The sequence below is a fragment of the Marmota monax genome, unplaced genomic scaffold (genome assembly GCF_021218885.2).
Source record: "Marmota monax isolate L192 unplaced genomic scaffold, Marmota_monax_Labrador192_F-V1.1 WCK01_AAM20220418_F8-fsc00146, whole genome shotgun sequence".
Lineage (NCBI taxonomy): Eukaryota > Metazoa > Chordata > Mammalia > Rodentia > Sciuridae > Marmota > Marmota monax.
Window position 1 is genome coordinate 986,345 of NW_026694096.1, and position 24,394 is coordinate 1,010,738.

Genomic DNA, 24,394 nt, shown 5'->3' on the forward strand with positions numbered 1-24,394 from the left:
GACACTGTATTTCAAATTTGTTGGCATATATAAGATTTCATAATCTTTGTTAATTTGCTTATACCCTTATCATCAGTTAAGAACATTTAGAATATGTTCATCTTTTCAAATTTAAAGGAAATAAAGTTTAAAATACATCAAAAATAATACACAAAATAAAAATAAAACTTTTAAAAAGCACAAAAACCCACTTATTCTGATTTAAGTCTTCATATCCACTTATGAGATTTAAATTACTTGAATTTAATCTTCTGAAATATTATTCAAATGTCTTCTGTGATATCTTGATAAAACTCTGAATGTGTTTATTCTAAGCTTGTATCCACATTCAGTACCCCTCACTGCAAACTAAAATGAAGACACATCAGTATCATCTAGACTTTAATGGGGTCTTTATGTGGTTCTGTTCACCCAGGTCATTCAACTTAAGCAGCTATGAGAGGAGGTAGACATTGGGCCCATACATAGAAAAGTGCTCCCATCTTTGTGCTCCTGGAGCACTTTGTTTATACACTATTTTGACAATTAGTAGAGTTATGAGTGTCTGTATTTCAATAGCTTGTGAGTTCACTAGAGGTAGAGGCCATGCCTAATTTATCTTTGTTTCTCAAATCTCAGGACAGTGGCAACATTGCTATGTGCCCTGAGAATACTCTATTACCTCTTCAGTTTTCCTACATATAATATAGGAGCAATTCCCTTTTTATTGTTTTGGCATAAAAATTACTAGGGGAGCAGCTTGGGAGGCTGAGGCAGGAGGATCAAGAGTTCAAAGCCAGCCTCAGCAATTTAGCAAAGGCCTAAGCAGCTCTGCAAGACCCTGTCTCTAAATTAAATACACAAAAGGGCTGGGGATGTGGATCGGTGGTTAAGTATCCCTGAGTTCAATCTCCAGTACCAAAAAAAAAAAAAAAAAATGGAAAAAAAAAAAAAAAACTACTGTACTAGGGAAGAGGAAAGTTAAGTGACAAGCTTGCATAAGGTACTCAATGAAGTAAAATTAAGTGTTATACCACATTTAAGGTTTTTTCTGGTACCTGGGTTATGAGAGTTTAATTGTCTGCAAGCCAGCAGCTTTCAGAGAACCAGAAACTTCTGTACTGAAGTTCTATGAGGCATCAAAGCCTCACTCTTTCTTACATATGGATACAAAAGACATACTGAAGGGAAATGTGTCTAACACCTCCCCCATTGGTGACCCCTAAAAATGTCTCAACACAAAAGCATCTTTTCTGATAAAAGAAACAGAGATGACAGAGCTGTTCAAATGGGGGATTTCACTAAATTTGGGTTCACCTGTCTATGGCTAGAGAAGACACTATATATTTATCCTGAATAAAGAGTCTAAAGTATCTTTTTATAAATATGGCTGCCAGTTTAAACTAAATGACCTGGGTTTCCCAAAGTAGACATTGTTCAAGGAGGAAAATGCACTATTCTTATGTTAGAGAGGCAAAAGACAAATCTCTATAAATTTTGTTAAGAATATTACTGGGAGGGGTGAGGGTGTAGCTCATTGGCAGAGTACCTGCCCAGCATTCACAGAGCTCTAGGGTCAATCCCAAGTATTCTACCGTAAATCATACTCTATTCCCTAAATCTGACTTTTCCTCATAAAATCTATTAAGGTACATAATGAGACCTTATGAAAATGACACAACCTTGGTGCCGCATTCTTCATTTCCTATAAAATGAATGGATAAATAAATAAAATGAATGTGAATCAAAGTCAAATCAGTCTGGCTTCTCTGAAACATCACTAGTAATGCTAGCTAAGACGTTAATACTAGCTAAAATTTGTTCCATCTTTCTATTGACCAGGCACTGTGTTAATGCTTTGCTCCATAATGTCACAATTCAGCCCCCTTAGAAAGTATATAAAAGTATTATTCTTATTCAGAAATATGAAAACTAAATGTTTGAAAAGTTAGCTGTATATTTATGGAAATGGAGCCAAGGGAAATTATTCACCTATTATTATGATTGCTATAAATTTTAAAACAAATACAAAAAATATACCTCTGTTACTTAAAGCCAGTGCCACAGTCTGGCTGGGCACAAATGCCGCAGTCTGGCTGGGCACACAATCACGAGCCACCACACAGCTTGTAGATTCAAACAGCAACTCTTTATTCCCGAACTCACACCAGCCGTCTACAATCACGTTCTGGGGAAATCCACGTTCTCTTCCCAAATCCACGTTCTCTGCCCAAATCCACCTCCACTGGGCTTCTATCTCCAAAATATACTGTCTAAATCCCGTGAGAACTCAAGGGGAACTCAGGCAGCAGGATACGCCCTATTCCCAGCAGGAATAATCTTAAACCTTAAACCTGGAACCTAAACTGGGAACGCCCTAAACACGATTATCTTAAAACCGGGAACACCCTAATCTGCCTTGGTCCTTGAGCAAGGTCATTCAATGTCACTGCAACATGGGGTATGCTGGCAAGGAAATTGTCATACCTACTTGGCTAATGGCTCCCAGCATCTCCCCCCTTCTGATTAATTAAACAACAAGCAATGTGGCTTAAGGACCTTGCCTGGTAGGTTGTCCAATTCAACATATGGTTCTTACCCGTCATCGGAAAACTGACCTTTAGGCGTCAGCCTCCTGTCTTAGGTTGATACCACTGCAATTGAATCATACCCGTCACTGACTACCGGTCCAGCATACAGCCATACTTGTGGATAGGTCTATGCACCAGTGGGGGGGTTAGGTTCTTTGCCTCACCTCTGTTGGCCCCCAAATTTGGCCTTGGTGCCAGTGGGGGAGTGAGGTTAATGTGGCTTAAGGACCGTGCCTGGTAGGTTGTCCAATTCAACATATGGTTCTTACCCTTCATCGGAAAACTGACCTTTAGGCGTTAGCCTCCTGTCTTAGGTTGATACCACTGCAATTGGATCATACCCGTCACTGACTACCGGTCCAGCATAAGCCATTGGCCCCCAAATTTTAGACCATCACTAGCAGAAGGGAGGAGGATACAGAAATGCCACGACATCAAGCCAATTGACGGCTCCTTGGGAAAAATTGCATCACTGGTGACACCATCAGCAAAGATATGTCAGCACTACCACAATTCGCTGCACCAAACGATAGTTACATAGTCCAGGCAAGTTCTGCAAGCAGTTCAAAGCAGAGGAATCTATCAATATGTCCATTTCCTCCCCAAAATCTGTCTCCTCCCAAAGTAAGTTGACTCTTTGATTGAGCATTACTTGTTGAGTTCTTCACCAGCACTGGGATGGAGATAGGAATTCTGGCAATGATGCTAAAGAGACATTATCCTGAAAAGAATTATTAAATATAATGAAAAGGAAAGGTGAAAGTAAACAGATCTGTTAACCTACTTTAAAAACAATCCTTAACAGGCTTTTACCTAATTTAAATTAGTAAACAAACAGATCTGTTAACCACCTTTAAAAACAATCCTTAACAGCTGTTTACCTAATTAAACAAACAGATCTGTTAACCTACTTTAAAAACAATCCTTAACAGCTTTTTACCTAATTTAAACTAGTAAACAAACAGATCTGTTAACCACCTTTAAAAGATGCTGGGAGCCATTAGCCAAGTAGGTATGACAATTTCCTTGCCAGCATACCCCATGTTGCAGTGACATTGAATGACCTTGCTCAAGGACCAAGGCAGATTAGGGTGTTCCCGGTTTTAAGATAATCGTGTTTAGGGCGTTCCCAGTTTAGGTTCCAGGTTTAAGGTTTAAGATTATTCCTGCTGGGAATAGGGCGTATCCTGCTGCCTGAGTTCCCCTTGAGTTCTCACGGGATTTAGACAGTATATTTTGGAGATAGAAGCCCAGTGGAGGTGGATTTGGGCAGAGAACGTGGATTTGGGAAGAGAACGTGGATTTCCCCAGAACGTGATTGTAGACGGCTGGTGTGAGTTCGGGAATAAAGAGTTGCTGTTTGAATCTACAAGCTGTGTGGTGGCTCGTGATTGTGTGCCCAGCCAGACTGCGGCAAGCCAGCATCAAAGAAATGTTTTCTTTTAGAATCCTCACTTGACTGATATAGTGGTGCATACCTCTAATTTCAGTGACTTGGGAGGGTGAGGCAGGAAAATTGCAAGTTTAAGGCCAGCCTCAACAGTTTAGTGAGGAGATCCTGTCTCAAAATAAAAATAAAAAGGTCCAGGCATGCAGCTTAATGGTGGAGCACCCTACATTCAATCCCCAGTACCCCACCCCCCAAAAAAATAACTCTTATTCATCTTATTTTCACCCAATAAGATTAAAAAGCCTTCTCCTCATGCCTAAATTAAGAGTAGTATGTGTTAGGGAATCAGCAGCCAATTTTGTAACAAAAGCAAGAAACAAATGAGATAAAACACAGTGGTTTACACTGTCCTGAGGAACTAACCAGTCAAGCTATCCTAGGAAAATTATTTAGTCTCTTTGAGTATCACGCTACTGATCTCTAAATGGCTACAGTGTCTCTAAAGTAAATATGCTTCAACATTATGTTCCCCACAGTCATATCACACCACATTCTTCAAGTGCCTTATAAATGATATTGTTCTTTTGCTGTTACAACCATTTAGATAGAACATGTCCCTGGAAGACCATGTTACTTTTGACAGCAAAAATTAAGACATTTGAGCTGAGGTTGTAGCTCAGTGGTAGAGCTCTCGCCCAACACATGTGAGGCACTGGGTTTAATCCTCAGCATCACATAAAAACAAAATAAAGGTTATTGTATCTACCTACATCTAAAACAAATATTTTTAAAAATTTTAAGACATTCATTTTTTTTGTTTGGTACCAGGGATTGATTTCAGGGCCACTTGATCACTAAATCACATCCCCAGCCCTATTCTGTATATTATTTATCGACAGGGTCTCAGTGAGTTGCTTAGCACCTTGCTTTTGTTGAGGCTGGCTTTGAACTTGTGATCCTCCTGCCTCAGCCTCCTGAGCCAGTAGGATTACAGGCATCTGCTACCGTGCATTCATCCAATGAGATACCTATTAAGTACATGGAAGATTTCATAAAACATAATATATATACTAGGAGCAGGAAAATATCTAAATTTATTAACATTACATATTTAAAATGATCACAGTCATTTCTTACCATTGTATCCTGGAACACATTTTCCTGCTTGTCCTGGAGGAGGTGTCTTAGAGTTACCTAATCCAATGCATGATGCTGTAATTGGAGATCCAGTTTCTGAAGAAAGAAATGCAGTTATCATGCAGTGTTTCAATGTGGAATTGTAATGCTGCATCTGCATGCACATTCTTTTTTTTATTATTGGTTGTTCAAAACATTACAAAGCTCATGATATATCATCTTTCATACATTTGACTCAATTGGGTTATGAACTCCCATTTTTACCCCAAATACAAATTGCAGAATCACATCGGTTACACACTCACATTTTTACATAATGGCATATTAGTGACTGTTGTATTCTGCTACCTTTCCTATCCCCTACTATCCCCCCTCGCCTCCCCTCCCATCTTCCCTCTCTACCTCATCTGCTGTTGTTCAATTCTCTCCCTTGTTTCCCCCGCCCCTTTCCCCTCACAACCTCTTATATGTAATTTTGTGTAACATTGAGGGTCTCCTACCATTTCCATATGTTTTCCCTTCTCTCTCCCTTTCTCTCCCCCCACTCGTCTTTGTTTAATGTTAATCTTTTCCTCATCTGCATGCACATTCTAACCCCTCCTAGTTTGCCTCCTACTTCACTTGCATTAGGAAGAGATGAATATTTCAAATGTATTATTTAAAAATAAAACAATACAATAATTTATAATGTTTCTATAGTTTTAGAACTTAAAGGTGTGGATTTATAATAATGTATATAGTAGTGTTTCTTCTAAAGAGGAGAAAGGCTGCTCTACTCTGCTTGTTGGTAGATCAAGAGCCATGAAAAACAGAAAATGCTAGGGCTGTGAAGCTTTTACAACAAAGGTTAAAAGACAGATCACTAGAAAGATGATTTCTCTTGACTCACCTAAGTTATTATGTATATCATTATAAATTATAGCTCAGGGCTAAACATTTCAGGTATTTGTAGCTTGTTCTCTGAATTAAATAGCCTCCTTTGTTTTTAAAATAAATGTGCGAACAATGTCATGCTTTAATTTCCTAACAACTGCACTTGCCTAGAGACCCTGCATCTCACACTGAATCTGTCAGTGCTTTAGCAACTCATTTTGGGTCTGTTGACCCTGCAAGTCTAGAAGCCCCTAGACATAGGAAGGCATATGTTCATGCTATAGTAGTTCATCAAGACCATAAAGTTATAATAAGCTTACATAGACTAACAAAAGTGTTAAATTTCTTTTCTTCATCTCAAGTTAAAATAGGATCATTTTTAAGGAGGAATGCATTTGTTATACCTGAATACAAATTTGGAGTGTCCAGAATCTTAAGGATATAAAATGTTTATGTATGGAAGGGGAGGATAAGAGGACATTGATATGAAAAGTTTGGGAACTACTGTCTTAACATTATACTCACAAACTTACACAAAAATACCTGCAAGGGATTAACTGTCAAATCAATCATATACAAAGTAATCCAAAAAATTAGATAGCATTCATCTTTCTAAATATGCAGAATGTATTCCTTCTTCCATGCTGTGAACCATAATTTACTATACATTTATATCACCTTAGAATGATGGGAAGAATTTATGACTGTTCCTTACCTTTCCAGAGTAGTTCAGTTTGTTGTTCACATTTTACAAATGGTGGCTCATCTGGCATTAATAACAGAAGATGGACTCTTGAACATGAAAACATAGCTCCTAAGTCACAGTCTAGTGCTTAGGATGCTAAGCTATATGCTCAATGCTAAGTCTGAGAAAGTCACCAGAACTAGATAATTCTGATGTTTTAACAGTGAGTCCACAAATAGTTTTATATCATGACAAAAATTGGGAAGAAGCCTTATGAAATGGCATTCCACAGTCAGGCCATACCTGCCCATTTACCCCACAGCACAATCAAAGCACAGAAGGAAATCCACACGGTTGGAAGGGTTAACAGCGTTTTCTCCTTTGTCCTATTTTATCTTATTTCTGAATGTCTAGGTATTCACCTGGGCTCTCCTTCAAAATTGATTTGAGAAACATAAGCAAGAGAGAGGACAGAAAGCAACCTTATAGAGTGAAGTGCTTAAAGGTCCACAGGATGCCAAGTTTGTTCCATACAGGATCAGAGGCTACGAGGACACATTAGGAAAGGAGATCACCCCTTCAACCTGCTTCTGTTTCTCTTTCAACCCTGGTGGAAGGTAGCTGCTAAATTAGCCTCTTTCAAAAATGTTTTTTGCCCAGTTTAGTTTATGAAGAGGGGCACTCCCATTATATGAGTTCAAACTCTCTGCAGTTCTTGATACCAGAAGGTCTCCACTACTTGTCAACAGATGGCTCTAGAATCTACAAGTGAGACACCAGTGGTACCCACCTATGGCTCCAGTACCTACCACCTAGAGAGAGAAAAAAACAAAACAAAACAAAAAACAATGAAAAACACCTCATGACAACAAAACTCAAACTACTCCATACTTGATTCCATCTTGCTGTAGATTATTATACAAGATGTCAGCACTTTGTTCTTATCCCACTGGGAGAAGGTGAGTGTGGAAAGGGAGCGAGAAGGAAGCTCAGTCTCAAATGGAGGAGGATACACGGACGGACGGATCAGCTAGACACTGTCACCAACCCCTCCTGAGTAGGCTGACAATCACACCTCCCAAGATTCTTAAGTATCTTCGTATAGAGATTATTATTCTTAACCTTCAGCTGTTTTGTTAGTTTATGATTACAATAGAGCTACAAAAAGTGAGTTTTTCGGTATAATGAACTTGAATCTAGATTTTAAGGGCACTGAGAAGGATGATTCATTCAGGTTACTTGAAGTAGATGAAATAAGTTTATGCTTTGAACATTGGTAATTCAAGTATCCTATTGACCTTATTTTGAAATTTATTTAGGTATTGAATCAGAGCGATTGCTCCTGAAGTACAGATGATACCATCAGAAAAAAAATAAAAATGGTGGTTCCTAAAACTCCAATAGGAGCAGTCGTTAGGATAAAAGCAGGATGAAAAAGGCCATCATAGACACTTTGGTTTCTCTCTTTGTACCTCTGAACATCCTAAGATCAAAGACTGATCCATCTGCAGCACAAACATATACACATGTGGCACACATTCCTACACGTGGACCTATACCTGTCCAGTCTCCCAAGCTGGCCAAGTGCAGAACAGACTTTCTGGATAGAGAAAGCCCTCAGGCTGCAGTTCTTGACTAAAATCTTAATGGCTCTCAGAGCCCCACCTCAAAGATGTTCCTAAAACATCTGCTGCACACCACCCAGGCTATAATTAACTGGCCAGCAGTTATCTAGGGAGAGAGGAAGTACAGATGTCCTGCTGTGAGTGGGAAATAGCTACATTAAACAAACCAGAACATTCTCCTTAAGGAAGAGAATTGGAAACTGCATTTGGAGAAAACTTTACAAAGATATCTAACCACATACAGAGAAGTAAAACTAAGCAATCATAGTGGAGTAGGGAGAGGGAACACGGGAGGAATACATGAACTCTACACAGGGAAGAGGGGTGGGAGGGGAAGGGAGGGGGAAGGGGATTAGCAATGATGGAGAAACGTGATGGACATCATTATCCAAATAACATGTATGAAGACATGAACTGGTGTGAACATACTTTATATACAGAGATATGAAAAATTGTGTTCTATATGTGTAATAAGAATTGTGAGGCATTCTGCTGTCATGTGTTTAAAAAATAAAAGCAATTAAAAAAAAAACTAAGCAAATCACCAGTACAATCTCTTTAGCTCAGAGACAACCAGTAGGAGGATGGCAAGGAACCAATACATGTGAAGAGTGTCACACAGGCACATTTATCTCATTCATCTGCAGAAGCCAATACAGAAACCTCATAGAATCTTTACTGCCTCACTCTGTTGCATAGTGAGTTGCTACCCAATGGAATTTTCCTTAAAAAACAAAACAACAACAACAAAAAAAACCTTCTAACTGAAGGGGAAAAAAGAAAGAACTAACAGACATAATATTTCAAAAATGATTATGCTATGCACATTGCATTTAATCCAACTACAAGACTATAGGGAGAAAATGAAATATTCTTTTTATATATGATAAATACTCAGACCTAGTCAAAAAAATTAAACAGTTTTTCCTAGTCCAGACTATTTCAAAGAAGTATATGAATATAATAGGCAAGTAAATCACTCCTGAAGTTGTCATGGAGAACACAGAGGGTGTGCCGGTCACCTAGACTAAGTCTCAGCAGAGGAAGAAAATTCCTTATGGCAGGGAGTGAGAACAGGCTGTCATATCTGCAAATGGAAGCAGTGGTGGTATAGTTCACTTAATTAGCAAACATTCACTGAATAGTTATTATGAACTAGCTGCTATTTTAAGAACTAAGGATATGAGGATACAGCAATAAACCAAAGTGACTCAAATCCTTACCCTCACAGAGTTCACATTCTAGTTGGGGAGACAAGCAATATACAATATACAAAATTAAAATATATATTAAAGAATGATAAATGCTAGGAAAAAACTAAAGCATAGACAGAGTTATAAAATGTCACAAGAGGTTGCAATTTTATATTGTTTGAGCAGGATTGATCTTCCAGCCCAAGAAAGTGACCTTTGAGTCAACACCTGAAAGAAATGAGGACATGGGACAGAAATATTTAGAAAGAGGGACCTTCAAAAGCAAAGTTCTCAAGGTAGGCTTTTTCCTAGAGTGTTCCAGAACAATGGGACAACGAATGTGTTAAAGCAGAAAGTATTAATAGGAAATAAGGTCGGAGATAAAGTGAGGGGAAAGATCATTTCATAATACTGCAACGATTTTACGGCCAGATTTATTATATTTCGACTTCCAGAGAGATGAATGAGAGGAAAGGCAGAGACATAGACCTGCATTAGAATAATGGGGTAATAGATCCTGTGACTCCCTGAACATCAGAAACCAATTCTTATGACAATTCACAAGATTGTACTTAGGACTCCAGTGGTAGATGGATTCAAATTGTATTGGTAGATGGCCCACACAAACTAAAAATAATCATTTTGTTATCTATCTACCTATGTATCTATGCATTTCTGAAAGGTAATTTGGCAACACTTACAAAAAGTTCTAAAATTACATATAGTCCTAAAATCACATAATTTTAACCCAATTATTTCATCTCAAGGAATATATACAAGGATATACTTACAGTTTATATATAGTGACAAGTATGTTCCTCATAGTATTATTTATGTTAGAGTTTAGAAGATTGTTCAAAAATAGGAAGGATTTCAATTAAGGAATAATGCAAGGCCATTCAACTACCACAGAAGACTGTCTACTGATTGAAAATAAATCTCAGAATATATTCTCTAAAAAAAATGTGGTAAAACGGATTGTACAATAAAATACTTTTTTGGTTCATAATATGTGCTGAGTCACAGTATACATCTAGGCAAGATACACATTAAAATATTAACCAAAGTTATATCAGAATGATAAGTAAAGTGTAAATTATGAATTGTCCCAAAAGTTAAATACACAACTATTCAATTTATGCACAGTGTTAGATTCAATATGGCCAAAATTATTCAATATTCTTCCTACCAAGAGGTGGGTTCTATGTCTCCTCTCTTTAATTTATGGTCACTTTTGGAATACTTTGACAACAGTGATGTGGGCACTATGACAGATATAGGCAAGCACTATCTCCAGAAGCCCCTTAGCTTCCATGCACCGAGGGTCTACTACCCTGAGTCCTTCAAGTTACACAGGGTATGGGCAGCAATTCCAGTCAGTAGTCCTGGGTGAATCCAGCCCTCTCATCATCTGCAGTTGCTGGGAGCCATTAGCCAAGTAAGTATGACAATTTCCTTGCCAGCGTACCCCATGTTGCAGTGACATTGAATGTACTTAACCTTGCTCAAGGACCAAGGCAGATTAGGGTGTTCCCGGTTTTAAGATAATCTTGTTTAGGGCGTTCCCAGTTTAGGTTCCAGGTTTAAGGTTTAAGATTATTCCTGCTGGGAATAGGGCGTATCCTGCTGCCTGAGTTCCCCTTGAGTTCTCACGGGATTCAGACAGTATATTTTGGAGATAGAAGCCCAGTGGAGGTGAATTTGGGAGAGAAGGTGGATTTGGGAAGAGAACGTGGATTTCCCCAGAACGTGATTGTAGACGGCTGGTGTGAGTTCGGGAATAAAGAGTTGCTGTTTGAATCTACAAGCTGTGTGGTGGCTCGTGATTGTGTGCCCAGCCAGACTGCGGCATTTGTGCCCAGCCAGACTGCGGCATTTGGTGGCTTGTACGGGGAACTTCTGAAGCTTGGAGGTAAGTGAAATTGCTCGCCCCTGAGGAAGAGCGAAAGAATGGGTGACCAACTCAAAAAACAATGTGTTATTGTTTTGATTTATCTTGTTTTTGTTTCAAGCTGCCTATCCCTAGAAATTTCTCAGGCAAACTGGAAAAAATGGTTGACTAAAGGTTTGAAGTTTGTCGGCCCTGAGGAAGAGAAAATTGATACAACGATTTTTTATTCCGTTTTTGTTTCATTCAGTTTCGGCTTTGTTTTGTGCTATCTTATTGGGTTGCGTTATCTTTATAGTAGATTAGAAATTAGTAAAAAACAAACCGAAAAGATGTTAAGTAAATTGTTAGAGGTTCAGACCATGGAGAAAGACATTTTAGATCAAGCAAAAGAGAAGGTCTCTCGAGCTAGTCAGACAGAGGAAGAAAATTTAAAGGAAAAGGGGTTGTTAGGAAAAAGGCCACAACAGGAGGCTGTTACTAACTCCATTTTATCACAAGAGGGCATAATTCAACCAACAGCCCCACCGATGGAGACAGCTGAGTGGCCCTCAAACCCCGTAGTTGATAAATGGGATCCTGAGACAGGACCTCAAAGATTAGCATGCCCTGTACTTGAACAGGCAGGAGGGCAGCGAATTCACCGTGCTTTAGATTTTAAAACAGTGAAGCAGTTAAAGGAGGCTGTAACAACCTACGGGCCCCAAGCTCCCTTCACGGTAAGCATGGTCGAGTCCATTACTAACTTGGACATGACGCCAGCAGATTGGGCTAGCATGTGTAAATCTGTACTAAATGGAGGACAATATTTGTTATGGAAGGTTGCCAATGAGGAATTTTGTGCGGAGACAGCTAGGCGAAATGCAGCAGCCGGTTACCCTCAAAGAAATCTAGATATGTTGTTAGGAAAAGGACCTTATGAGGGTCAACGGCAACAAATTGAATATGATCCTGCTATATATGCACAAATTGCTGCAGACGCAGTTAGGGCATGGAAGACTTTACAAGGACATGGAGATTTACAAGGTCAGCTATCTAAGGTAATACAGAGAGCTAATGAACCTTACGCTGACTTTGTAGATAGGCTAATTCAAACGGCTGCCAAAATTTTTGGGGATACAGAACAAGCAATGCCATTAATAAAACAACTGGCTTATGACCAAGCAAATCGTTGCTGCAGAGAGGTTATTAGACCATGGAGACATGAAGATTTAAACACATATATTAAATTATGTAGAGATATTAATGAACAAGGGCAAGTCTTGGCAGCTGCAGTACAACAGGCTTTAGATGCCAGGCCAAAAACATGCTATGATTGTGAACAAACAGGACATTTTAAAAGGAATTGCCCCATAAGAGGAGGGTTTAACAAAAGTAGGTATCAAAGGAATAGAATACCGGGTATTTGCCCACGATGCCGTAGAGGGAGACATTGGGCTAATGAATGCCGTTCTCAAACCACCATAGAAGGTACTCCCTTATCAAAAAACGGACAAAGACCAGGTATTTATCCAAGATATCGTGGAGAAAGGCATCAGGCTCCATTGCCAAAAAACGGACAGGGGGGCCCAATGCTCCGGGGCCCACAACCACAAATATACGGGGCAGTGGAGGATCCCAGCAACACCATCAGGGTAGTGCCCAGGACACATTGTCCATTAAATCCCTCATCAGACAAACCCGAGGGAGCGCAGGGTTGGACATCTGTGCCTCTGCCAGAGCAGTATTAACTCCAGAGATGGGAGTTCAAATCATTCCCACAGGAGTAAAAGGACCTCTTCCCCAAGGAACAGTAGGCTTATTACTGGGACGTAGTTCATCTACATTAAAAGGACTTATGATAAGTCCTGGGGTAATTGATCCCGATTATGTAGGTGAAATAAAAATTATAGCTAGTTCTCCAAGAGGTATATCAGTAATTTCACCTGGAGATAGAATAGCACAGTTGTTAATAATACCCAGCCTACATAATAAATTTCCTAGTCATAGTGTAGAAAGAGGTTCCAGGGGATTAGGCTCCACAGGTGTAGATTGGGCTATGTTGTCTTTAAATTTAGATTCTCGCCCAATGCTAAAACTAAATATTCAAGGTCATGAGTTTAATGGGCTACTGGACACAGGAGCTGACCTTAGCATCATATCTCGTCAAGAATGGCCAAAACATTGGCCATTACAACAAGCCACTCAAACGCTTCGAGGCCTAGGAGTGGCGACTAATCCCCATAGAAGTTCTATGATATTAGATTGGAAGGATCCTGAAGGATGTGAAGGAACTATACAGCCATATGTATTGGATCATCTTCCTATAAATTTATGGGGACGAGATGTCCTAGATCAATTAGGTTTGACGTTAACAAATAATATCAATCCTAATGCGCCCACTACTAGAGCTAGACAAGGCTTTAGGAAAGAAAAAAGATTAGGAAAACAAGGGCAAGGTATAGCAGCACCAGTACAAATAGATCAAGGAACAGACAGACATGGGTTGGATTTTCAGAAAGGGCCACTGAGACAATCAAAATTACTTGGAAATCAGAAAGACCAGTGTGGGTTCCTCAGTGGCCCCTGACTAAAGAAAAGATACAAGTAGCCCATGATCTGGTCAAACAACAATTAGCGGAAGGACATATACAACCTTCCATATCTCCCCATAATACTCCCATTTTTGTCATCAAAAAGAAATCTGGTAAATGGAGATTGTTGCAAGATTTAAGAGCCATTAATAATGAGATGGTTGTTATGGGACCTGCTCAATCAGGGATTCCTCAATTGTCTGCTTTGCCAAAAACCTGGCATGTTTTAGCTATAGATATTAAAGATTGTTTTTTTTTCAATTCCAATTCATCCCGAGGATAGTCCACGTTTTGCATTTACTATCCCTGCATTAAATCATGAAGGTCCTGATCAGAGATATGAATGGAAAGTACTCCCTCAAGGGATGGCTAACAGTCCAACTATGTGTCAAATATATGTTAACAAAGCAATCCAGCCACTTAGAAATCAAAATCCTGAACTACAAATATTTCACTATATGGATGATGTATTATTGGCACATAAAGATAAAAACATATTGCTGGAATGTTATGCTACACTTACAAACTTATTAAAAAATTATAATCTAGAGATAGCAATAGATAAAGTACAATTAAATTTTCCAATTAATTATTTAGGAGTTCTACTATCCTCAACCATGGTCCGTCCACCAAAAATTCAAATACGAGTAGATCAACTCAAATCACTTAACGACTTTCAAAAGTTATTGGGAGACATAAATTGGATAAGGCCTTATCTAGGTATACCAACAGGAGAGTTGGGACCTTTATTTGATATTCTAAAAGGTCCATCAGATCCAAATTCACCCCGCATGTTAACTCCTAAAGCAAGAAAGGCATTAAAAATTATTGAAACATATATGGAAAACATACATTTGGATAGAATTGATATAAGTTTGCCTTTATTATTTATTGTACTACCAACAAAAAATATTCCTACAGGAGTATTTTGGCAAGAAGGTCCATTATTGTGGATACATTTACCTTATTCTCCTAACACTATTCTTACTAGGTATCCTGAGGCTGTAGGACAATTAATACTCAAAGGAATAAAAGCAGTGAAGGGAGTGTTTGGAATTTCTCCCAATAAAATTATTACTCCATATACTATGGATCAAATTGATGAGTTAGCTAATGAGTTAAATACTTGGGCAATAATCATGTGTAAATCTAATGTTTCATTTGATAATCATTTACCATCTAATCCTTTGTTGTCTTTTTGGTCTAAGCATCCTGTAGTTTTTCCTAAAATGACAAGAAAAACACCTATCATGAATGCTCCAAATATATTCACTGATGGGTCAAATAATGGTACAGCAGCAGTAGTTACCCCTGATCAAACTTTTACGTTTTTAGTACCCAAACAATCAGCTCAAAAGGTAGAGCTTAATGCAGTATTACAAGCTTTTGTGATGTTTAAAGATTCTGTATTTAATTTATTTTCTGATAGTCAGTATGTAGTTAATGCTATAGTATCTCTTGAAGATGCTGGTAGGATTTCCCCTTCTTCTACTGTTTTCTCTTTGTTTTCCACTATACAAAGTCTAATCTGGGACAGAAAAGATCCATTCTTTATAGGACATATTAGGGCACATACAGGATTGCCTGGAGCCCTTAGTTTAGGCAATGATTTAGCAGATAAAACTACACATGACATACATATTTTCTCTACATTTGAAGAAGCTACAAATTTTCATAAAAGGTTTCATGTTAATGCTAATACTTTACAAAAGCGTTTTAAAATAACTAAGGAACAAGCCAGACATATAATAAAACAATGTCAAAATTGTGTGACATTTTTACCACAAGTTAATCTTGGAGTCAATCCTAGAGGACTGATACCTAACCATATTTGGCAGATGGACGTCACACACTTGCCAGAATTTGGAAAATTAAAATATTTACACGTTACAGTCGATACTTCTTCTGGATTTTTGATGGGCTCCCTTCATGCCGGAGAAAAAACTAAAGATGTTATAGCTCATTGCTTACAAAATTTTGCCACTGTGGGCGTTCCTAAACAGTTAAAAACCGATAATGGTCCTGGCTATACCTCTACCTCTTTTAAACAATTTTGCTCATCATTTGGTATTACTCATATAACAGGAATCCCATACAATCCACAGGGACAAGGCATAGTTGAAAGAGCTCATCAAACTATTAAAACATACTTATTAAAGCAAAAAGAGGGAATTGGAAGGGGATATATATCCCCCAAAGATAAACCTAAAATAACGCTTTTTACTCTAAACTTTTTAAATTTGGATTCATCAGGACTTAGTGCTGCGGAAAGGCATATGTATCCAAAAAATGTACATAAGCCTAAAGTACTTTGGAAAGATATTCTAACAGGACAATGGAAAGGTCCTGACCCAGTGATTGTCTGGAGTCGGGGGTCTGTTTGTGTTTTTCCACAGGGAGAACAGCAGCCCATTTGGATTCCAGAGAGATTAACTAAAACAGTTTCTACAGATCGAAAAGAAGATGATTTGACTCAAATCCATAACAGCTGATATCCAGAACTCCAGCTTGGCCATTCTTACATCTGCGACAGTGATTAACCAGGATGCTTTTTTCAATAGCTATTTTATTATTGCATTTTTCCACATCATAAGGTTCTATTTTTATTTTTTGAGCTCATACAAACCTAGGTTAATGTTTTTCTGATCAGTTTTATTTTTTGACTGTGGAGTTTTTAAACATTGCAATGGAGATTTCACCCAGGTAAAGCTACAAGGCCTTTACTATTATGTGTTGTACGTTTGTGTACACTCTTGTGTTTTGTGTTGTATGTCTGTATGTGCGTATGTCCATATTTCATATATGAGGAGCGCTCATGAAAAAATGGATCCGAATTATTATTATTTTTTTATTCACGTGATTTAAATGGTTTAATTTAAATTATGTAAACAGCTGTTAAGGATTGTTTTTAAAGGTGGTTAACAGATCTGTTTGTTTACTAGTTTAAATTAGGTAAAAGGCTGTTAAGCATTGTTTTTAAAGTAGGTTAACAGATCTGTTTGTTTACTTTCACCTTTCCTTTTCATTATATTTAATAATTCTTTTCAGGATAATGTCTCTTTAGCATCATTGCCAGAATTCCTATCTCCATCCCAGTGCCAGTGAAGAACTCAACAAGTAATGCTCAATCAAAGAGTCAACTTACTTTGGGAGGAAACGGATTTTGGGAGGAAATGGACATATTGATAGATTCCTCTGCTTTGAACTGCTTGCAGAACTTGCCTGGACTATGTAACTATCGTTTGGTGCAGCGAATTGTGGTAATGCTGGCATATCTTTGCTGATGGTGTCACTAGTGATGCAATTTTTATTTCCTTGCCAGCGCACCCCATGTTAATTGTGGTAGTGCTGACATATCTTTGCTGATGGTGTCACCAGTGATGCAATTTTTCCCAAGGAGCCGTCAATTGGCTTGGTGTCGTGGCATTTCTGTATCCTCCTCCCTTCTGCTAGTGATGGTCTAAAATTTGGGGGCCAATGGCTTATGCTGGACCGGTAGTCAGTGACGGGTATGATCCAATTGCAGTGGTATCAACCTAAGACAGGAGGCTGACGCCTAAAGGTCAGTTTTCCGATGACGGGTAAGAACCATATGTTGAATTGGACAACCTACCAGGCACGGTCCATAAGCCACATTAACCTCACTCCCCCACTGGCACCAAGGCCAAATTTGGGGGCCAACAGAGGTGAGGCAAAGAACCTCACCCCCCCACTGGTGCATAGACCTATCCACAAGTATGGCTGTATGCTGGACCGGTAGTCAGTGACGGGTATGATCCAATTGCAGTGGTATCAACCTAAGACAGGAGGCTGACGCCTAAAGGTCAGTTTTCCGATGACGGGTAAGAACCATATGTTGAATTGGACAACCTACCAGGCACGGTCCATAAGCCACATTAACCTCACTCCCCCACTGGCACCAAGGCCAAATTTGGGGGCCAACAGAGGTGAGGCAAAGAACCTCACCCCCCCACTGGTGCATAGACCTATCCACAAGTATGGCTGTATGCTGGACCGGTAGTCAGTGACGGGTATGATTCAATTGCAGTGGTATCAACCTAAGACAGGAGGCTGACGCCTAAAGGTCAGTTTTCCGATGACGGGTAAGAACCATATGTTGAATTGGACAACCTACCAGGCACGGTCCTTAAGCCACATTGCTTGTTGTTTAATTAATCAGAAGGGGGGAGATGCTGGGAGCCATTAGCCAAGTAAGTATGACAATTTCCTTGCCAGCGTACCCCATGTTGCAGTGACATTGAATGTACTTAACCTTGCTCAAGGACCAAGGCAGATTAGGGTGTTCCCGGTTTTAAGATAATCTTGTTTAGGGCGTTCCCAGTTTAGGTTCCAGGTTTAAGGTTTAAGATTATTCCTGCTGGGAATAGGGCGTATCCTGCTGCCTGAGTTCCCCTTGAGTTCTCACGGGATTCAGACAGTATATTTTGGAGATAGAAGCCCAGTGGAGGTGAATTTGGGAGAGAAGGTGGATTTGGGAAGAGAACGTGGATTTCCCCAGAACGTGATTGTAGACGGCTGGTGTGAGTTCGGGAATAAAGAGTTGCTGTTTGAATCTACAAGCTGTGTGGTGGCTCGTGATTGTGTGCCCAGCCAGACTGCGGCATTTGTGCCCAGCCAGACTGCGGCATGCAGTAAGTAGAATAAAGCCAACTCAGACCCTCTGAACCAGCCTACTCACCACTGAGTACTATCTGAGTTATTTCTATCAAAAATACACAGAGCACCAGATCCACAAAATCATGATATGGTCCTTTTGTTCAGCTTTTGGTGTAATGTTTTTTATGTAGTCATATATACTCAGAGCATTTGCCACTAAAATATTGCAAAATCTTTTTTTTTAGAAGATAGAGTGCTATCCTCAAAAATAATTGTGCATATAGTTACATAAAGGCATTCTCCTAGCCTGCAGCTGAAATATGTTTTTTCTTCTGCGTGCCTGAGAGTCAACTGTGTCATCAGAACCAAATAATCCAGTCTCTGACATTTTGTGCTCAGGAAATGCTTGCTGGCTAGTAAATAAAAATTTCTGACATGATTTTAGGCTAATGCAAGGCCATTCTCATCATTGAGTTCTCATCATTGAGATCAGGGCTCTTAAGAAATAAATAGGAAAATCACAGAATGCAGTCCCCAAAGGAACCAGAGAGGAGAAATAGAGAACTTCAAGAAGGGAGAGATTTTATGTTACTGCTAGAATTCTATTACAAACTTTTCTTATTTCTGGAATGATACTCAAAGGTCAGCTTTTCAGTAAGTATTTATTAAGTATATGCTACTCACTGAAAGACAATTATTTGGGAGGGAAAAGGTGGAATAGTATACCAAACAGCTATATGTGTGGAGTTCTGGAATGAAAACAAGAAGGGACCTTGTGTTACTCAGCACAGCAAAGCCTAGTAGTAGTGGTAGGCAGACTAAGAGAGATGAAAGAAAAAGTGAAAGAGGTAAACAGAGTCAGATTTTGAAATACTTTCCATGGCATTTAAAGAAATTTGGGTATCAGATAAGGAACAATAACTGAAATAATGAGACCAGTAGAGGCAATTGGCTCAGAATCACTTTATAGAAAAATCTCCTCACTAACAGTCTGGAACACCAATTTAATAATCCAAACCCAGAGCAATAAATTAGTTAGATGTTGGCAGTCTGATACAGGGAAGGTACAGCCAAATACCAACATGAAAAAGTCTTGATCATTGTTGAAATCTGGGAAAAGAGAAAGAAGAAGTCCAGGATAAACACCAAGGTTTTGGGTTTGGAAATTAAAGACAATACAGAAAGAGTACATGTAAGTAAAGATGAAGGGAAAGGACATGGTGGTGACTTCAGAAGCTTAGCTCAGTAAATATGGGGCTCCTGCTGCATCTGTGGTGGTTCTGAAACGCTACAGTTAGGCAAAGTGGATTGAGAAGATGGTAGTCCGTGTTGAAATCTGAAGTACTAAAAATAAATTAATTCAGCAGCCTGGTACTGCTGAGTTGTATTAATCATGATGGGAAGAGAGGCAATTTGTACAGAAATCACTCTCCACCTCTGAATCTACACAGTGAGCTATAAATAACTTGAATGGTGATAGCAAAAACGAAAGCAGAAACAGTGAGATGACCACTGGTGAAAGATAATCAATTTGATCTTTGTGTTCAGGAGATAGTGCGATTATAGTTTAGAATACTTAATTCAAAGCAACTTGAATTTTTCTGCTGGAAGCAAACCATTAATTCAAGCTGTGAGATACTGGTCTTATCCTACTTCCTTTCCACGATATTGTGGATGACTCAATGAAGAAGTCCATAAATAGCCTGCAGTTCAATTGGATAAGAAAAGCAGAGTTAATGAAAGCATGAGATAAAACATACCAAGAGAACCTGGGCCACACAGAACAATGAGAGCTCTGCCTTTGACGCTATTAAGCAAGATGACTTGAAGAAATTAAACTCTATAAATAAACAGAGCTCTTAAGATTCTAAGGTTTCTTAAATACGGAATATCCATAGGTCAGGATACTAAAGATGGCCGTCACAAAGAGTTATTCACAGAAAAGATAAGCAAAGGACAATACTGCATATGGAGTGTTGACTACAGACCAGGAACTCTGTTAGGTTGCTTGTGCATATTTCACTTCATTTAGAGCTTTCCTTGAAACCCATGAGGAAACTCTTGAGCAGAACATCAAGGACTTGCTCACGGCTATAGAGGAACAAGGATTTAAGCACAGTCTTATCACAATTCAACACCACTCTTGACTACCACATTGCTTTCCCAAGAAGCATAGTCACCTGCTGTTTTCCAAATTAAAATTGACAGCAAAAGAGGAATTATGAAATATTTTGTATGGCCAGTGGGCCCCAGTGTAGGGCTCTGTATGACACAGAGGGAATCCAATTTCCAGACAGTAAGACTCCCCAAGGAAATGTTTAGAAACTCCTGTCTTTGTGAAGATCTATAAAAACATGACATTTGCATCTTTCTATGGTGGATTAAATGTGAACCTTGCCAATGGCAGGAGAATTAGAATAGATGTTATTTCAAAGACCAAACCAACTATATTATTAATCAATTTCCCAGTGTTTGGTCTCTTGGCAAAACAGTATCACTAATAAAATAATGAGCAGAAATAGTGATTCTAAGAAACAATTATATATCTCCTAACTAATTCATGTAATCGTATTTAAAAAAAAAAACCTTGATGTTCTTTCCACATTACAATTCTGTAAAGATGACAATATCTGAACCAACGAATGCTGCTTGGTTTGGGAATTCACTTTCAGGTGGATTAACAATTTGTAAACAGTTATTCACTTTTAAAAAGAGAAAGTCTTACCAAACATGCCTTACAATTCAAAAAAGATCTTTCCCTCTACTAACAAATTCATGTAGCTTACCTTTAAGCTCCTGCTTCTCAAATTATTATTAAAAGTCACCTACTTTAAACTAATGAAAACAGCTCCAGATGAGGGGGAAAAAATGCTGTAACCAGGCAACAGTGATGATGTCAAGACGTTTTCTCTCTCTCACCAGATGGGTACTGTCACAGCATCTCTTGTTGCACATTGCCTAGATGACACTGTGTCTGTGTAACTATTTTCCCCCACCACAGCTTCTCATGCTAAGCTATCTAAAATACATTTTCCATGAATGAAAAAAAGATTAATTCATTTCTGACTCCTAAGTTGTGAAAAACAAAATGCATTAGGCAGTTGCAACTGATTCCCATTACTGAAAGACTGCATTCTACTATTAGTAGCATAAGGTTATCTCCTGAACAATCAGTTTGTGGGACAATAGCATTGCCAGTCAGTCCGACCTACCCTTTAGGTTCCATAGAGTGCATTTCACACTACTTCAATCCATATATAGGCATGTACTTTAAAGAAATTCAGTCACAATAGTCCAAATTTGATAGACTCAGAAACACTAAAACAAAACTCAGAAGCAGAAAACAACAAAAGGGAAAATTTATAAGGCAGCACTTGATTGTTGACAGAAAGAATTTGCTCATAGATCTGCAGCCAGAGGAACATTTACTAGTAGCTAGTGGCACCCAATCCATGGAGAATAAGTTTGTAAATAGAGTCCTCAAGGTAAAGCCACCAGGAGGACACTTTCTTCACCGCTGTGTCAATCAAATAGAGCCTCATGTGCCTCAACTCTAGGAAAGCATTTTGCTCTAAAATTCATGAGACTTTGCATGGGGTACTAGCTAAGTATGTTTAAATTGGATGAAAGTCACACATCTAGCACATAGTGGTGAAATGAAAAAAAAAGAAAAAAGAAAAATAAAGGGAAGAAATAGAATTGTATAGCTTTCAGTACTGAATTCCAGAGATGAAAAAAATTCCCCATAGTAAACTAAACTTAGAACTATAGATGGACAGATTAAAATTTCTCTCTAATAAGTATACCAATACAGACACCTGAAAGTGAATTATCTGAAAATCCAATGGTAACAAATAAAATGAATGACCCAGCAAAAAAGTGACTTGGACTTCACTATCCTATGAATCAAATCCTTGGACACTGGCTAACGTTTCACAGTTTTCTTAGGAGGAATGAGACAGTACTACAGTCATGCCTGTAACATTTCCCTTAAAGGTCTTGGCTTAGGATAATTTCTACCAAACTATAATTAATTATCCTATTTTGTGATTTTCATTCTTGTAAATAAAATGCATTACTTTCTTAAAAAAAAAAAAAAACACCCTGGGCTAATGGATCTTCTCCAGTTAGACCTAAGGATAAGGAATGAATTTGGTCAGTTTAATCAACTTCTGTGGTAAAACGTCTTGTCCCAGTTGCCTGATCTAAAGAAGTACATCTCACCAAACTGTGCAAAATAAAGACTGTTATGTCAAGTAGCCATGAGGCACTTTAATAACATGACATTAATGTATAAGTGCCCTTTGGAATAATGATTTTGATGTAAGAACTGGCATGATTGAAGCTTGCTGGAGCCTTGGGTCCACTTTAATAAAATATAGAATTACCAATTTCCTCCTCAAAGGAGGAGGATTTAGGTTGTATATAGACATAGTTATTTCAGAACTGCAACTGCAATTAAAACTGCAGGAGTTCAATCAAGTTGAGAAAAATAGTCTGATTACTTCAAGATATAAGAACTCAGCAAAGATGGCTCAAGGCAGATAAAGTAAAATCAGTAACTTTTCATCACTAATGTCTCTATTAGACGACTATTGTTTTCTCATTGAAATCCCTCTTTAGGGTTTTTAAAATTCCATGAAGAATTTTACTTCTCTATTAAAGGATGAAACGAAATAAATGTCATCTAATGCTGCTGGAGTTGGTAGTCAGTATCAATACCTCATTTTAATTATGTCATCACTACCTGGACACAAGACAGTTGAAACACTTTTTATTTGGCACCATATCTTCTGATGGGAACTACAGAGATAATGTCCAACCGACAGGTGGAAAGAATCATAAATGCTGGTGATCTAAAACCTTCACCAAATTTTCCATTATAAAAGTCATTGTGGAACTTGAGTATCCCAGGTTTGTCATTTGTCTTTATGTAACTTACTGACATCAAGTGATAGGATTAAGTGTTTCCACCTAGCATGCTAGGTGGAAAGCTAAAACTTGAGAGTTCAAGACGTCTTGTTACAATAATTTCTAAACAAATACCATGTCTAATAGCAAATAGGATGAAGAAAGGAAGAAAGGAGGAAGGTAAGGAGAATACCTCAAAAAGGGAGAAGAAGGTCTACTGTATTTTGTTTTAATATTGAGTCTCTAAAATTTAAGGAATCTTTTATTTTCCACATTAGGTTATTTCCTTATAAGGAGCTGAATTTCATTATAATCATCTTGATTCACAAAAAATAATACTTGCAAAGAACACCATGGACTTCCCTGACAGTTCTTTCCTTCTAAAATTAGGTTTCCTGTCTGATCTTTATAAACGCTCCTCTCCAGCACTTAAAAAAAAAAAAAAGTATGACAATGCAGAGTTTTGTCTGGGGACTCTGCAACCAAGGATAATGAAGTCCTGGCTGTTCATTTTTTGTACATGAATTACCATATTTTAATTGAACAATTTTCAATTCTCTTAATTTTCCCTTTTTAAATTATGATTGCAAACACCTCTGCTTCTCTATTTCTATGTAAAAATGATTATGATAATCCAGAAGTTTTACATCAACTTACATATAAATTAACTGGAAAATAAAACATCTGGGTGAATAGAAATTCAACTTTTATACAGATTGATAAATCCAATGAGTACAACCTTCCTCTTGAAACTCAGTAAAACCTGTTTCTTTTACTTCAGAATTATTTAAATGATTATAATCCAAAGCAAGTGATTAATGCTTCAGTGTTCTTAAACAGCAATAAGTCTGTATTAAGATACTCCTATGAGAGATGGAGGTTGCTGAACTGTTTTGGATTCTTTACAGATTAATTTTGTTTTTTGTTTTTTT

General features: G+C 38.2%; 1 protein-coding gene across 2 annotated transcripts in view; it reads right to left on the reverse strand.

Annotated features, from left to right (window-relative positions):
• The window catches only part of Acss3 (acyl-CoA synthetase short chain family member 3), a 180,322-nt gene that overhangs the window by 32,828 nt on the left and 123,100 nt on the right, over window positions 1-24,394 (reverse strand). For both annotated transcript variants that reach the window (XM_058585772.1, XM_046465088.2), the window contains one exon: window positions 5,098-5,193. In XM_058585772.1, coding sequence (XP_058441755.1) covers window positions 5,098-5,193 — 96 coding nt within the window. The remainder of the gene's footprint in view (window positions 1-5,097; window positions 5,194-24,394) is intronic.